The following is a 17,071-nucleotide window of genomic DNA, read 5'->3' as shown; positions in this document are numbered from 1 at the left end:
TTGGCAAAGTTTTTACAGCAGATGCCCTTTCTGACGAAACCCAACGTGCCTCTGATTTTATTTTGCTGAATTTCTACTGCCCGCAACGTAAGATTTCATTTGGGAAAGAAAAAAAAAAGTTGGTGCGACACCAACTGTGGCTCCCTTTGAAGCTGATAGCAATATGAAAAATTAATGCACACTTCTGCATCCATTGGCAAAAATCTAGCTAAGCCCAAAGTGAATATCTCGTGCATAAGCGGACAAGCCCTACGTGTATGGATATGCAGTTATTTTACCGAAGACTGCAGACACCTTAAGAATTAGCAGCTTAAGTAGATTTTGCAGTTTCTATCTAGAAAACCTCCACCTGTTAACACTGCAGGGTGCCAGTTTTAATGAAAGTGCTTGTAACCAGCTGTGACTTCACATTCTAGTATTTTACACACGTTCACAGTATTATATCAGCCATTACATAGACTCTATAGTTCTGCAGTAAGCATGCATTACAGCTGCAGGAATTTCCAAACATAGCATCTTGAGGGTGTGGATCAGATGTGTAGTTGCATTTCTGTGTCATCCCACAATGCGTGTATTACTACACAAGAATTTATGTAAGTACTGTATGTTGAAGCATACTCATACTGATATACATAGACATTACGACAGAAAGACTTTTAGCACAGATGACCGCTCTCACACACAAGCATAGTCACAGACTTCAGCACATACAGAAACCTGACAGTGAGTGAGACGTGAGCAGGGAAGTAAATGCTGAAAAAGAAGCCCCCCCAACAAAGACACCCACACACATACACACAAACTCCCTCATGCCAAGGCAATGGCAGAATGAAACAGACCATCAAAGCTGAAAGGTTCTGCTGTGGCGACTGGCTCTTTTGTCTTAACTCTGGCTTTGGCTATTGTGCCCCTGTATCACCATATTATAGACTTTTGATGGTCGATTGCCTCGGAGAAGGAAGACTAATGATAAGAAAGGCACTGAGTGACAGAAAAAAGTGCAAGTCACTGCGGGGACTGGAAAATATGCAGCAATACTGATAATACTGTAAAGATATTTTAACCAGTGTGCCAATACGTTCCATGGTGAGTCTTTCACATGGAAAGTAGAAATTCAGTCATCCTGAAATATAGCTAATATATCTTTTTAATACTATATGAACAGAATATTTCTCCTTACTTAGCTTAATTAAATTTAGATGCAGTCATATAAAAAATTCATGAGTCTATTTAATATGCATTGAATATAATGGAAAAGAGAAAATGTGATAAGAATTACGCGTAGAACTTCATTGTTGCTATTGGCACAGGATATTTAAGTCCCTCACATAGCTATAGTCTGTTTGCCATCCCTCGATTTAAAGTAAGTCAGATTTAAGATGCGCTCTTTCTGCATCTGCGAGGGAAGAAGAAGGCAGAGAAAGAGGGAGCGGAAAGAGTGGAGAGGGGGTGGAGTGCCAAGGGATTGGCAGGAATGACAAGATGTGACAGTGAGCACATTGGCTCGCAGGGTGGTTGCTACTTTACACTCCAATCACACAGTCCCCCTGTCCCCCAAGACATTTTAATCTGATCCCCCGACCCAAGGAGACGAGATCACAGCATAACACTGCTCAGAGGAAAGCGGGAGAGAGGCACAGAGCTGAGACATAACTTTTTATTTCTAGACTTTTCCGACCTCTTATATGGATGGGTCTTTAATTGCATCTCCAAAAAGGCTCTTTCTTCTCTTATTACAGCTTGCGTCATATACTGGCTGTGCTAGATGCAATGTGAATGAGCAAATCAGAATAGAAAAACCTTTGCGTAAACTGTGTAATGCATACATGTGTGATTGCAAGAGCACAGCGCTGCTTTTGATTGGATTAGACAGAGAGAGACATCCATCCTTTTAGCCTCTCCCCTCCTTCACTGGTAAGGGGCTGCATTATCGATCGTGAACAGCTCCATTTCCTTTCTGTGTCCAAACTTATTAGATGCTCTGCTTTTATACAGCCTGTTCTGATCCCTTTTTCTTCCTCTTTCTTTGAAATCCCCATTTTCCTCCAATTTATCTTTGTCTTTCTTCATCCTCCACAAAATTCTTGCTCTGTCTTTGTCATGTCACTGTGTTCTCCATCCCTTTGTGTATTTTCCACCAGTGTGTCTTGTCTTATCTTAATCTACACCCATTTCAGCTTTCACCCTCTCCATTATCTTCTAGATGACTCTTCTATCCTCTATCTCTCCCTGCTGGTGTCTTTTACCACTGTGACTACCAGCTCTGTCAGTCTCTGTGCTCACGCTCTTCATCTCCAGTTAAAACTGAAATTAGACTGCAAATGGTTTTGAATAGTTGGGGTGAGCAATTGTCATTAATTTTCTTGGGAGAGGATTCATTTCTGAAAGAGTCACAAAGAAAAAAGTAATGCAATAGAGAAATTATGACTTTGCAGCTAATTTATGGTGACAGAATAGGCTCAACCAATCATGATATGGGATGTATAAAAGAGTCTTTTTTTTTTCTTCAAAAGACTTTATGCAACACTTTTAAGTATTAGATAAATTTATTGGCTTAGACACGTTTTATAAGGGTGGAACACTTTTCAGATTACCGTTGATGCGTGCTGGCAGAATAAAATATCTTGTCTGCCCTCATGCATTTTGAAAAGCCAATTTGGTGGTAGCACAGATAAACAGCTGCAGACAGAAACAACCATATTTTATTTTTTATTTTATGCCTCTAAGATATATGTGTCTCTGTATTTCTGCAGGCTCTATACCCACGACCAGAGGAGGGCTGGGAGATCTACAGTTCAGCGCAGGACGCAGATGGGAAGTGTATCTGTACCGTCGTTGCACCAGCCCAGAACATGTGTAACCGCGACCCACGCAGCAGGCAGCTTCGCCAGCTCATGGAGAAGGTGACAGCTGTCAATAACACACCCACACTGGGACACAAGTATTACCCACACAGACATGCAAGCACAAACTGCCACACTGGGCTCGTGTCTGACGCCGTCTGTCACATAAAGGCTGCTGAAGTGAACGGTTTTCCTTTACGCCGCAGTTGATCAGTTGTGCATATGAACACGATACCAGTCAGAAGACTGTTGTTGAGCAGCTGAGTACCTGAAAGTTAATGAATCATGAATTGCTAATGAAAAATATCCAAAAACCTACCCATGTAATTGAATTCACTGAACCTTAGCCTTACAATGTTTCTTTTATAAATATAAATTAATGAGATGAAAATTAATAAAATTAACTGTTAACAAGTCAGTGAAGATTACAAGTACTTTAGGTGGAGACATGTAAATGAAATACTGTGCTACCAAATCTGGGTTGATTAGGACATTTCATTAGAGCTCTTGTGCTTGCTTGTGATATTGATAACATTTAATGACGTAGTGTGTACTATGCATGCTGTTTTCAACAGGCAGAGAATAAATCTAGGTATTATTTAGATGCAGTAAAGCATTACTGACTGACACGTAGAGCGTGCTAATACCTAGTGCACAAACACAAACACGCAACTAAGGTCAGACAGCAGGTAGGTTCATAAATGATCCGCAGAGGCTTGTTAAATATCCAGATCTACAGGCAGCACACCTGTCTCTTTTTATTTATTTAATTCATTTAATTTGTATTCATGTCTGTTTAAACAGTAGAAACCAGAGAAATGACGTTAAACACCTTTCAAGTACCTGATGGGCTATGGCATCTTCGGTCTGCTCTCCAGTTCATTCATAATACAGTTGATTTTTTTTCTTGGACAATCAAAACCAGTGAGAAGGTGAAAGAGAGGCTGGCTTCACCGAGTAACTGAAAGCCTAGGAGCAAAGAAGCAGAATGGAGGAAAGGAAAGACAGGAGGGGTTGACATTGATGTGGTCTTGTGAGGAGAGGTGGTGGTAAATTGAGATGCTGAATAAGCTCCGAGGCCTTGATGGATCAATGAGACACCTGAATTCACATATTGCATTCATTCTCATTGAAGTTTCCCTTTTCCCCTGACAGTCTCTGTCTGCTCCTGTTTAAAGCACATGTTCACACTAACAAAATCCACACTCATCCACACTTTAAACGAAGCATATTCCAACAGAAAAGGAAGAGCCTGGAACATAAAGAGACAAACTCGGTAAAACTGGTGAGAGAAGTTCACCTACACATTTGTGCGATGCAAAGTATATATTCCTTTAAAGTCTCCATATTTGCTCTTACAGTGTGTGTGTGTAAAGAATAGTTTTTTATATATATATTAAAAGACTGCAAGTTCAGTTTTATAATAATGCACTATAAAAATGCACTAGTCTGTTTGCATGTTGATGTTTTTTTTCTCATTTCTGGTAAATAATTCTTTGGGAACTGACAGGTATTCAGTTTATTTTCATTCTGAACCTTTGGGAAAAAATAACCTGGTAAAATGTATATGAAAAGTGCATATTATAAAATACTGTTTGTATTTGGAAAACTTTAGATTAATTCTGAATCCAAAGCAAGTGCACATTAATAGTATTTCCTCATCCCCCTCTTTTGTTAGTTTTTTCCTTTAATTCCATGTTCTGGCATGTAGAGGGCTGCTTGATTTTGGTGACACCCATTTAACGAAAGTGAAGTCATCTTCGACATATTATTTTTGGCGTTGTACTTTGCATACAGTTCTTGAGCACTTGTCTCACAGCCAGTTGCACCGGTGTTGTTAATCCAGTTGGAGGATGACACATTTTTATTAAAATCAGCTTGTAGTTTCTTATATTTTTTTTCTTCAATAGCATGCCATTGTACAAATTATAATTAGCATTTCCAACATAGATCCCAGTGTGGTTTCTTTCAGTGGTTTCCCTTTTGACCTTTTATTTTCTGATTGTTTCCAAATATGTCCTGGACTTCAGTATAACCAAGGTGTCAGCTTTTTTCCCCACTGGCCTCTTTTCCCCATCTTACCTTCCTCCTGCCCTGCATACAAGTACAAACGCCCCCTTGTTGCTGACTGGCTGGAGTAGTGTTCCATGGATTGATCAAGTCAGTTTGTTTATTACCCATCTCCAGATCTAATTTCCACTGAAATTTTATATTTCTATTTTTCACTGTTGTAACAAAGCAGACTGCATTGATTAAGAGTAAGTGATTAATTAAATTAAAATAAATGAATAAATGGCTTACAGTACTTTGCCATTTTTTTTCCTTAGTGATTCAAGTGAGTCATACAATCCTATATAAATGCAGTCCTCTGAAAAACTATAGAAATGAAGAGGGTAAGTAGCAGACAATGTGGCCACCTCTATAACGGCAGAGGTAGTTTCCTGGTCAGGTGTGTGTTAACCAGTGCCATGGAGAAAAGACAAAGGAATGATCTCAAAGAAGCAAATATTGCTGGGAATGGCTGTAAGGCTCTTTCTAAACTATTTAAAGTCCATTATTCTACAATGAGAAAGATTATGCATGAGTGGAAAAGATAGTTGCCAATCTTCCCTCGAGTGGATGTCACAACAAATTCACCCAATGTGATGTTCAGTGAAATGGCAAAAAAACCCGAGAGCTACATTTCAGACTCTACAGGCATCAGTTAGCATGTTAAATATTAACGTTCATGTAAGGCCACCTGTCTGACAGCTAAACCTTGGCCAAAATGTGTCCATGCAACAAGACACGACCAGCAGCAAATCTACAACAGAACAACTAAAAACTGAAAGAATCGGTGTGTTGCAGTGGTCAAGTCAAAGTCCAGACACCGACCTGATTGAAATGCTGTGGTGGGTGAACTGCTCAAATGGAATTATGCAACATTATAAAAAGAAAAAAAAGAGTGGACTAAATTTCTTCTATAATGATGTGAGAGACTGATAGCCATACAGAAAGGGATTACTACAGCTTATTGCTGCTGCATTACAATCACATTTTATAACAGTTTTTAACTAAGATAAGCCATAATAACTGTCTTTGTGACGCCTTTAATGTTATTTGTTGATAGGTTGTTATACACCTGTAAATTTTAACTGAACTATTTGCATTGGTTAATTGCATTACATGTGATCATTTGAAACTAAATACAATTTATTATATAAAATAAGGATTTAGAAACTACAATAATAGTCAACACCTCTCACACAGTATCAACTGAGCTTTGCAAGCTCTGGAAATATTACTATTATGCTATATTGCATACAGTGTGGATGTTTATGCTACTGTGTCTGTGCCCTCAGCATGCACACTACTTGTAAGACACTAGTTATTAGAACCAAACACTCCCATCTACTACTGTCCACAGCCCAGCTTAATGAGGATACCTGGGGTCAATGCTGTTTCAGCTGGACACAAGACGTTAGTTAAAAGACTACGTGTATTCTCTGTGTATAAGCACATTATAGTTCCATGCCCACCAAGCATCCTCATTTGAACTCAGAGCATGCGGGTGAAATGTTTGATTGGACCAGATCCACAAAATCTCTCCCTGACAAAGAAAGCCAAGGATACAATAACAATGTCAAAACAGCCCCTCTGTTCAAAGAATTTAAAGTAGCCTTGTGCAAAATCTCTATTCAGCTTCCTGTGAAGCCAGACAAAATGCCATTTAATGCAGAGCTGACCCGAAGAACACTGTGCAAGAGTGCTCACAACAGACTTTTAAACACCTCATGTACTCTTTTAACCTCTCTATGTAACTGTGTTGAGGTAAAAAAAAAAAAAAAAAAAAAAAAAGTGAGGAATACACATAAAGACAGTTTTTAGGATTTGGTACAGAGTGAGTCATCGCGCTGGACAAGAAGCAGATACACCTGTGACTGATTAATCTGAGCTGGTGAGGGTAGAGAGAATCTTATGTGACCAAAGGTAAGCATGAAATGCCACAACTCGGAGGACTGAGTGGTCCCAGCTGTCACCTGCCCTGGAGGGTGGTGACACTGCATTTGTTTAGAGTCCATCCTGCTGGAACATTTTACCCTTCCACATTTTTCCATCTAATGCACATGTAGTGCTGTAAAGCCACTTTTAATTAGTGAAGGGATATATTTTCTGACCAAATATAACCAGGACGGTTCATGAAGCATGTGAGGAATGAACTGGTTGTAGAAAACAAGGGACACAAAGTAATTGAGTGGGTTGTCAGAGAGTAGGCAAGCAAAGCATTTGGTGCAAAACAGACTTTGTGCCAAACGCTGACCTTTAAGAGCTTGGTCTGTTTTTTGTTTATGTTAGGAGTGATATGAATAAATATATTTTGCTTGCTTGGAGTTTTGATTGCGCATGTCATTGTGGGTGGGCGTCTGTTGCTGTGGGTAGTTGTACATATGTACCCATACGCCTCCGGTAAACACGACAGCCCAGTAATATTTATCAATGTTCAAGTGATTTCTGGCCAGTTCAGTGCATCGTGCAGGAGATGAGGGGGTGCATGAATCAGTAGGTTGGTTATGCAGAAACAGAGTGGGCTGTCAAAAGTGAATAAGCTGAGTACTTAGTAAAAATTAAACATAGTGCAAAACTGAGTGTTCAATAAACGCCTACTTAACAGCATGTTCGCTCCTCCACGAGGTTCGTTTGGTAACATTTCATAGGCATCCATTACCTTTTGTACGCTGTCATGATCATGAGCTTACTATCCTTATTTTCATAGCTGTAGCATTTTTATATGAGTGAAACTTGTTGACTTTCATTGCATGTTGAAAGTCATGTATAGCTGCATTGTTGTTTTATTACCTCAACAGATTTTAAAGGACTGTGCTGCTTTTTTAACCTCCTCATGCTTTATATGTGCTGCCAATTTTCTTTTTTTTATTAATATGTATATATTTTTTTTAAATTGACAGTAAAAAAAAAAAAAAAATCTTTCTTCTGACCTGTAGTGTTTTTTTATGTGCGATTTGCACACTTTCAGCTGTAGAAATGTCTGCCTTCCCTTGAAAATAAATAAAAGAAATGGAAAAGACCTTGTGGTGCTCAAATTGCCAAAACACACATTTAAAAATTTTTAGCTGCACATTAAATGTATTAAACTCCACAAATCACGCAGTTAGCAGTTATAGACTAAATCCTCCCACTGTATCACTTCTTCTGAAAAATGACACATTTTTAATGTAATTTTGCCTCTGCACACCATTGCCATGGATTATAAACCAGATAGTGAAAATGTGATTAAAGTACAGACATTCAGCTTTAATTTTCATTAGTTTTATTAGATTAACTGTACATAGTCCCCCATTTTCAGGGGCTCAGCTGAAAAGCTACATTCCTTCCCTTGAGATGCCCCACTAGGCATTTACTGCAGCCACCTTCATTAGCCATTTCTTTATGTGTCTTTCTGTAATCAGACTTGTCTTCAGTAACTGAAAAGCAAGCTCTGTTGGGTTGATTTCAGGTGAATAATATTTGGGTCTTGCATTAGGAAGTGCTATCTGACAATTTTGCACCATTTGGTTGAATCTGAGCTGAGCTCATAGCCCTTTAAATTTTGCAGTACATCCTACTACTTTTATCAGCAGTCACATCATCAATAAACACGAGCTGCCTGGTTCCACTGGTCAGCACATACCCATGTCACAACATTGCCTCCACCATGTTTAACAGACGGTAGGTAGATTTTGTTTTTCTTTGCAGAGCTTTGCAGGCTCTTTGAAGTGTTTTCTGATAAAGCCAAGTTGAGCCTTCCCGTTTTTGTGTGTACCAAATTGGTTTGTAACATTTTTCAAACCCTGTGTATTTCCTATCATGAAGGCATTTCTTAATTGTAGACTGTGACAATGATGCAGCTACCTCTTCAAGAATGTTCTTAACTTTGATAGATTGTGAAGTTGCATTTCTTAACCATAGAAAAATTATTGTCATCACTGTTGAATATTCCTGTCATCATAATTATTTAAACTGAGAGTTGTATGCCTAATTCTATAATTCAATGTGATAGTGTACATTTTAAAGCCCATTCTTTAGTTCAGTAATTGTTACAGCTTATGAACGAAACAGCACAGATTATGTGGTTTCAACCAACTTCTCTAACTTCATATTTAAGTTCAAAAATAGGGCCACCTCCACATTCTTCTTTGGCTGTAACATTTAACTTGGAATATGAATGAAATGGGAGCAAGAAGTTTTTTTTTTTAGTACCTGCACATGAGTACTACAAAAAAGATGCCTGCAGACAAGTAAAGGACAAGTTTATTGACATTTCACATTCACGACTGAGGCCACAAAGTTTTCATTTCACCCCACCTGTGTATCTGGAAAACCCATGCAAACCCCAAACTATGAAGGCAGGATTACAACCCAGAGGCAGGAATTGGGAGAAAAGACCAAGACTCAGTTCGAACAAGAGAAAATACAAACAGAGACAGCTGTTTTGTTTGTTTGTTTTTTTCTTGGCTGACTCATTTACTGCAATTTAAACTAAATAATGAACAACAGTAAAAATGAAACTTACAATAAATGATCTGTGACTGAGGTGTAAAATGAGAAAAAAAATCCTAACCCCTCCTCTAAGATAACCCGCGGTCATTAGTGTCATTGTGGGTTTGTTTTTGTGGCGCAGGTTCAGAACATCAGCCAGTCAATGGAGGTGCTGGACCTAAGGACATACAGGGATCTACAGTATGTCAGAAACACAGAGAGTCTAATGAAAGTGGTAGATGGAAAGCTGAAGGTGGCCTCTGAAAATCCCCGCAGCCTCAATCCAAAGGGCTTTCAGGTAATTGGCTCTGTGTCTCCTCATGTACAGTGTGTGCATTGGTGTTTATATGTGTGTATATTATTGTCAAGTGAATGCAGACACTGTTGATCTGGCACTGCTCGCCAAACTTATGCATTGCAATCTCTTTTGCTCTTCACAGACAATAAAATTTTGTATGACTCGCGATGCACTGCAGCATAAACATAGGTACACAAATTCATATCCAGTCTTATATGAGTTCTTTAGTCATGCACAGAGAAATCCAAGTAAATCACACGCTCATGAGTGATTAAATTCTTGGACCTAGAAAAAGAATGGGTTTTTTTTTGGGGGGGTGGGGGTTGCATTTGTCTCTTTGTATCCATTTGCTCTCTATCTTCAGTGAGCTTACTACTTGATATACTTAACATTCTGCTGTCTGCCTTCAGATAACAGGCACATACATTCACATTTATCTCTACCTTATCTGTCTACAAGCTAGGGCTTAGCTGCCATTATTAGTAAGCCTTTTTGTCTTCCTGTCAGCAGGCTGTCTTACTGGGGCTTTTTCACATTTCTCACACTCTTACAGATATTAGATGGACCATAAAATAGTTTGATTAAAAGATGGCTTGATAAATGCTAAGTGTGCTTTACCGCTGGGTCCATACTGCAGCACAAGGACAAGCACGAATGCCTGTGTTTTGCTTTCAGTGTGTTTTATGAAAGCCATTCCAAAGAAGGTAATGAAGATGTTTATAAAATTAACCAATTCATCAGCACTGCTTGAGATGACTAAAATATGCAGAACGAAATGAGTTATATCTTCTGATCTATCTTAATTCAACAAAGAGGGGAAAAAACTGGATTTGTCCAGACCAGGTTGGCTGATGAATGCGTGCAGCTTAAAGTTGCCGATGGCAGAGTGCGGGAGATTAACGAGAGTGAATTTTCTCTTCTTGAAAAAGTGAAAATGAGATTTATGATGTGGCGCCACGGGGCTGAGAGCTGCTCCATCACCAGATTTACGATAAACCTTAACAAGGAGGAAACAGCCCCTCCTGTGGCGGCCACACTTTATTGATACGCCCATTTCTCTCTTGAGCCCACTGCTTTCCACGTAGGCAGCCAGGTTCTCCTGCAGCTTCCTGTACTCCTACCTAAGGACATGTTGTTCTTTTAACTTCTAAACACACGATGAGTCACAGTCCAAGTTTACAACTAGCTCTGCAGCAAGTAGGTGAAGTTTCATCACCCAAAACAGATCACAGGCATTTGGACAATTTGAATAGTGTTTCTCATATAGGTGGCTTTCCAATCCAAAACATTTTCAAAGGAAGTAAAAATGTATTTACAGACAGTAAAAGTGCTACAACTGAAACAAGCACATTGAACAACAAAATATTTGCTTTTTAAACAGATAAAATATTCCTTTTGTCCTTGAAAGAAGATAAAAGGACATCTAATTTCAGGGTATTGCCATAAAATATTAAGAATAGACATTGTAAATCTCATTAAAAATCAAAAGTCTATAGTTTTGAACAGATAAACCAGAACCTTTATCTTTATGAACCACAAACACCAAGGGAAGATTGCACTCACTATCACAGGGCAGTTGCATCCCCTATCTTGACTATTCTCTAAGGGTGTAATCCTCTTCCCCCTTTTCTGTGATAACTATCACAGGAGTTAAAAGACAAGGTGACCCAGCTGCTCCCCCTGTTGCCAGTGCTGGAACAATACAAGACTGATGCCAAAATGATCCTGCGCCTTCGGGAGGAAGTAAGGAATCTGTCCTTGGTGCTTATGGCTATCCAAGAGGAGATGGGGGCCTACGATTACGAGGAGCTGCGACAGAGAGTCCTGCTACTTGAAACCAGACTCCACTCCTGCATGCAGAAACTTGGTATATATGGAAATGATTGTGGGTGTTTGTATGTGGTCATTGTTACCCAATTAAAAATTCATTACCATATATCATTGCAGCATTTAATCAATTTGACAACAGTTGTGCAGAACAGAATTAATGATTACACTAAGATCACCGCTGGTCAAAACTCTGTAGCATGTTGTTAACATTTCCACTTTGCTCTGAACTCAAATTATCTGCATAAATTGAGAAAAACTGGCCTAGAAAAATTGAATGAATAATAGATTGCATTTGTGTGTAATGTGTTAGCTTAAACTGATGATTTTACAAAAATCCCACACGTATAAACTGATGAGTTAACAAAAAAGACTGCAGTTACAGTTTAGCCCTTAGCTAATTTGCGTTTTATTATTGTTTTACATTTGAAAATGAACCAAGAGAGAGAATTATGAAAAAATAATGCTCACTTTTTAAGTACTGGGTAAAAACCAGGACAGTAAAACAACAATGGAAATATAAAAATGATGCCACAAAGTGAACCAGTTTGTGTGTATTACAGATTTCAAAAAGCAAAGACAAGATTGCATTGTGGAGAATCACAAATGAAAACAAGCAGAGATGGGCAGTAACGCGTTACTTGTAACGCGTTACTGTAATCTGATTACTTTTTTCAAGTAACGAGTAATGTAAGGGATTACTATTGCAAAAACGGTAATTAGATTACCGTTACTTTCACGTAGGAACGCTGCGTTACTGCGTTACTAAAACCGTGATTTTTTTTGAGAACGTCTCATGACAGTGACGTAAGCGAGTGCGACGTTCGTGACAACAGCTGTCTGCAGATCATAATATATGGAGTGCGGGACAGAGTGTAGCATGCAGCGTTTAAAGCGTGGAAGTACTGACCTTATTTTGAGTTTGATTCCATAAAAAGTGACAAAAACATTAGTGTCCGTTGTGCGTGGAAGAAAACTTCTTTTACAGCGAAAAAACCCCTAAACTTCCAAGCAAGCACCGAGTGTACTACTTGACGTAATGTGAAATTCACAGAGAAACTCGCGGATTCTTCCACTGACCGCTGCAGCACACCTGCACCAGGGTAAACCTCCGCCTACCCCAGTCCTGCTTTACAGGTGAAAATAGAGCAACAGGACCGCTAGTCTTTGATTTTATTTATTTTCTGCTGTGTTTTACTTTCATCTATTTGAAAGAGTGAGTGTAAAAACAAAAAAATATTTTATTTTATGTGCTGGAATGTGCAGAAAATAGGTTTAAATGTTAAACAAATTTCTTCCAGTCAGAGAATGTTGCATATAATTTAATTTTTGCTTGATGCATAAAGTTAAAAGATTAAAACTAATAAAACAAGTTTTAAAAAGAGACTTTTCCATTTGATTACATTTTGTATGATGAATTATGCAGAAAAAGTAGAATTGGGCTGAAAGATCTATCGCTTTATCACCTATTCAGGTTGTAAATCGTGTTTTTAAAAAGTAACTAAGTAACTAAGTAACTAAGTAACTAATTACTTTTGAAAATAAGTAATCAGTAAAGTAACGGGATTACTTTTTGGGGGAAGTAATCAGTAATTAGTAACTGATTACTTTTTTCAAGTAACTTGACCAACACTGAAAACAAGACAACAGAAGACGACTGCACAAAATATTTATCGACACATTTATCTAAGTTAACGGCACAAATAGTACATTTCCTTGGTGTACAAAAATTTAAACCTCTATAGTGAAAACAACTGGCTCTGAACCAATCCAAATGAAATGCCATATTTCAGATGAATTATAAAAGAAAAATAGTGTGATCTGATAGAGAAAACACCCGAGTGCATGTGCGTCTGTGTGTCCTCTTAGGTATGTAGGCATACATGCTTTCTTAATTCTTCTGCCTCTTTGACCTCCAGGCTGCGGGAAGCTCACTGGCGTCAGTAATCCCATCACAGTACGTGCATCAGGGTCAAGGTTCGGCTCCTGGATGACAGATACCATGATACCCAGTTCCGACAACAGAGTGAGTTTCTCAGCTGCTACATTTGACCAATACAGGAACACAGGATCATTATTATTATTATTATTATTATTATTATTATTATTAGGATAACCAAGCAGAGAGGATAACCACAGTCAACCTTCTCAGTGAGGGAAAAAAAAAGAAGAAAATGTGTGTCACAGCAGTGCCACTATATGGCACTTCAGTGACTGATGCACTGTTTTTCGTGAGAATGACTTCTCATGAGCTTTCAAGGGGGGGAGACAGTGAGAAAAATGGGAATCCAAAGCTGTGCCACTGATGGATAGCGTATCTTTCCCTCCTCCCTGTCTTCCTCTGTCACTACAACTCCAGCTGATTAATCACTTCATCATCAGTGGAGAAATGAATGAGTTGTTTGGGCAAAAGTTTTCTAAATCACTTGGGTAATTACCAGGAGTGTGCTCTGGACCCAAATGATATAGTAATGGGTTCAGCTGATCAGACATGTCATGCAGTTTTGTATGGTCAGGCACATGGCAAGAAGCAGCAGGAAAGAGACAAGGGAAGAATAATATAGAAGATTAAGGGTGGGCTATGGTGATTGAGATGAAATGGTGGTGCTGGAAAAGTGGAAGACTGCATTATTAGCAATGTGAAGAAGAGAAGGGAAACTGATGAAGTTTAAGAGGAGAGATGAGCTTGGCCTTTTTCTTTCCTGCAATGAATCATAACAGCCTAAATAGATGTTGTGGACAGAAAAGGTCAATTTTTGTGACTGAATGTTCTGATCTTTGTCTTTAATCAGCTGGCTCAATCACCTCAATCTCTCCAAGTATTAATAGGCAGATACATCAGCAATGCCACATTAACATCCGCAGCAATAATCATAATCATTCTGGGGAAATTTCATTGTTGCTCATGAGCCAAAGGCAAAGGAGGAAAAAAATCTGAATACGCAAGAGCTTTGCCTTACTCAATTCCTGTCTCCTGCTCTATTCTAGAGACCCAAATTAGCAGGCATAGGAGAAACAACGCTTAATGCTCTATAATCTCCCCTCCTACATAATTCAGCCACTGTGTCTCTTCACCATCAGCTCCTCCCATACCCTTCTTTTCTCCTCTGTGCATTTGGAAATACTTACTCTACAATGGAGAAGGAGGCAAAAGTGGGACAAGAAAGAAAAATTGCAGTAACAGAATCAGAAAAAGCAGCAGATCCTAGCAAAGCTTTCCTTCAAATGTTCAAGAGAAAAATAACCATCTAAGCCAACTGCAGTTTAATTGAATCAATTAAAAGCTGAACTGTGCCTCAGTGAGAGCACTGAGGGAATGAGATGGGAAATGCAGCCAGAGAGGGGCCATGTCAGTGGAGAGATCCGCTGAGAGTGCTTGAGGAAAAAGATAGAGTTGCTAAATGGATTGATTTTCTGTAAATGTGGACTGGAAAGGGCAGGGAGCACAAGCAGTGGTTGACTGCAAAGCTCAGGCAACATCTTCACTCCCACATGCCTGGCAGATCAGTAGCTCTGCACACACATCCATGCATGCACAACTCAGAGAATCGATATACACACACTCAAACATGCACACTAAACATACACGCTAAACATTCTTATTTTAGGCCATTGCAGCAAGTGATAATAAACTGTGACTTACAATTTCTTACAGAAAGGTCAAGTTTAACACAACAATATTTTTCTCCAGTAATCTCGAGACCTTCTCATTGACTTATTTTTCTGACCTTTTTTTCCTATGTTATTAATTTTTCTTTTTTCTACAGGTGTGGTCCATGGATGGTTACTTCAAGGGACGTCGGGTCCTGGAATATCGCACAATGAATGATTTCATGAAGGGCCAGAACTTTGTGCAGCACTTGCTGCCACACCCTTGGGCTGGCACCGGTCATGTGGTCTACAATGGTTCACTGTACTACAACAAGTACCAGAGCAACATTATCATCAAGTACCACTTCCGTTCTCGAAGTGTGCTGGTGCAGCGCAGTTTGAGTGGGGCCGGCTATAACAACACTTTTCCCTACTCCTGGGGTGGCTCCTCTGACATCGACCTGATGGCGGACGAGAATGGCCTATGGGCTGTTTACACCACCATCCCTAATGCTGGAAACATTGTCATCAGCCGCCTGGAGCCTCAGAGTCTGGAGGTGCTGCAGACTTGGGACACAGGCTTTCCTAAGCGCAGTGCTGGAGAGTCTTTTATGATCTGCGGCACACTATATGTCACCAACTCCCACCTGGCTGGTGCCAAGATCTATTTTGCTTATTACACCAACACATCAAGTTATGAGTACACAGACATCCCCTTCCACAATCAATACTCCCATATTTCCATGATGGACTATAACCCCAGGGAGAGGGTCCTTTATACCTGGAACAACGGACACCAGGTGCTGTACAATGTCACACTCTTCCAGGTTATTAAGACTTCTGGGGACTGAGGACCCTCAGACTGACTCATTTAAATAATGCTGTGATTATTGTTCTGGGGCGTCAGGGGTGGGGGGCACACACTATGGGAGGTGTGGGTTGGGGGCTTTAATGTATGGGTATAGGCTTGGATTTTTTTTTAAAGAATTTCAAACTTCATAGAGTGCTATTACTCACATTCTCAAAAAACCATCCGACAGTAAGGTCGGCAAAGATACAAAGACTGAGCGCTTCTCTCTCTTTTTTTCTTTCTGTGATGAGTAAGCATGGTTCTTTTTATTTGTGATGATAAATAAATATCCTCTTTACCATTTATGCTTTTGTATTTCATTGTCACTGATTTCAAAAACCTTAAATGAATTTTTGGAAGAGGTGAAAAATCTGTCTGAAAACATGGTTTCAAACTTGAAAGGCTCAAATAAGAGTAACATTTCCTTTGTCTGTGTTGTTAATGTTCCTGTTATTTCCCTGAAACCTAGCTCAGACAGATACAAAGCACAAAAGATGCATTTAGAATAATATTGAAGCTATTTTCCTAGCCTGAAATCCTTAAACACACAAAATATGCCAAATGATACCATTTCAAAACAATTAAAATAATGCAATAATTAGATCTACTCTATTCTGCCAAATCATAAGATGATGAAAGGACAGCATGAGAATACTGACAAGACCATTTCTAAGGTTGCATTAAATCATAGGTCTGGAAAAATCACCAAAGATTTTCCATCTGAAAAACAACAGGGCACAGCACTCTGTGAATGCAGGATAATAAAATTCAAACAGCGTTGAATTTAACTGCAACGGCAACCACTTACATTTCATTTTACCAAGGTGAATTGAAAGTGCAAGCAAAACATCTGATAAAAAGAGCAGATGGTGGTGCAAAGGGTCGAGAAGAATACACTGCAAATGAAAGACAGAATGTAAAAGGTATTACATTAGAGATGACACTTCTTTGTTATTGTTGCTTGTCAGGCTCCAATCTGCTTTAATCTTGTTAGTCCCACAGCTCCTCTCAGATGCTTTCTGCAGAAAAATGATAAAATACAAACCACACAGTAGCACACGGCTCGCATGAAATTCTCAACCTGCAGACCTTTTATTGCATCTTTGTCATTATTTACCACTGAAATATTTCAGAAGCCATACTGGC

General features: G+C 39.1%; 1 protein-coding gene across 3 annotated transcripts in view; it reads left to right on the top strand.

Annotated features, from left to right (window-relative positions):
• olfm2a (olfactomedin 2a) overlaps window positions 1–16,230 on the top strand; it is a 42,166-nt gene extending 25,936 nt beyond the window's left edge. For 2 of the 3 annotated variants that reach the window (XM_031743508.2, XM_031743507.2), the window contains exons 2-6: window positions 2,754–2,903; window positions 9,502–9,657; window positions 11,305–11,524; window positions 13,404–13,510; window positions 15,252–16,230. In XM_031743508.2, coding sequence (XP_031599368.1) covers window positions 2,754–2,903; window positions 9,502–9,657; window positions 11,305–11,524; window positions 13,404–13,510; window positions 15,252–15,926 — 1,308 coding nt within the window. In that variant the 3' untranslated portion in view covers window positions 15,927–16,230. Of the gene's footprint in view, window positions 1–2,753; window positions 2,904–8,527; window positions 8,550–9,501; window positions 9,658–11,304; window positions 11,525–13,403; window positions 13,511–15,251 lie in introns of those variants that run through there. The other variant, XM_039610769.1, reaches the window with a different exon arrangement.
• Window positions 16,231–17,071: the final 841 nt, after the last annotated feature.

The sequence above is a fragment of the Oreochromis aureus genome, linkage group 4 (assembly GCF_013358895.1).
Source record: "Oreochromis aureus strain Israel breed Guangdong linkage group 4, ZZ_aureus, whole genome shotgun sequence".
Lineage (NCBI taxonomy): Eukaryota > Metazoa > Chordata > Actinopteri > Cichliformes > Cichlidae > Oreochromis > Oreochromis aureus.
The sequence above is the reverse complement of the archived record's forward strand: the minus strand, read 5'-3'. Positions and strand labels throughout refer to the sequence as shown.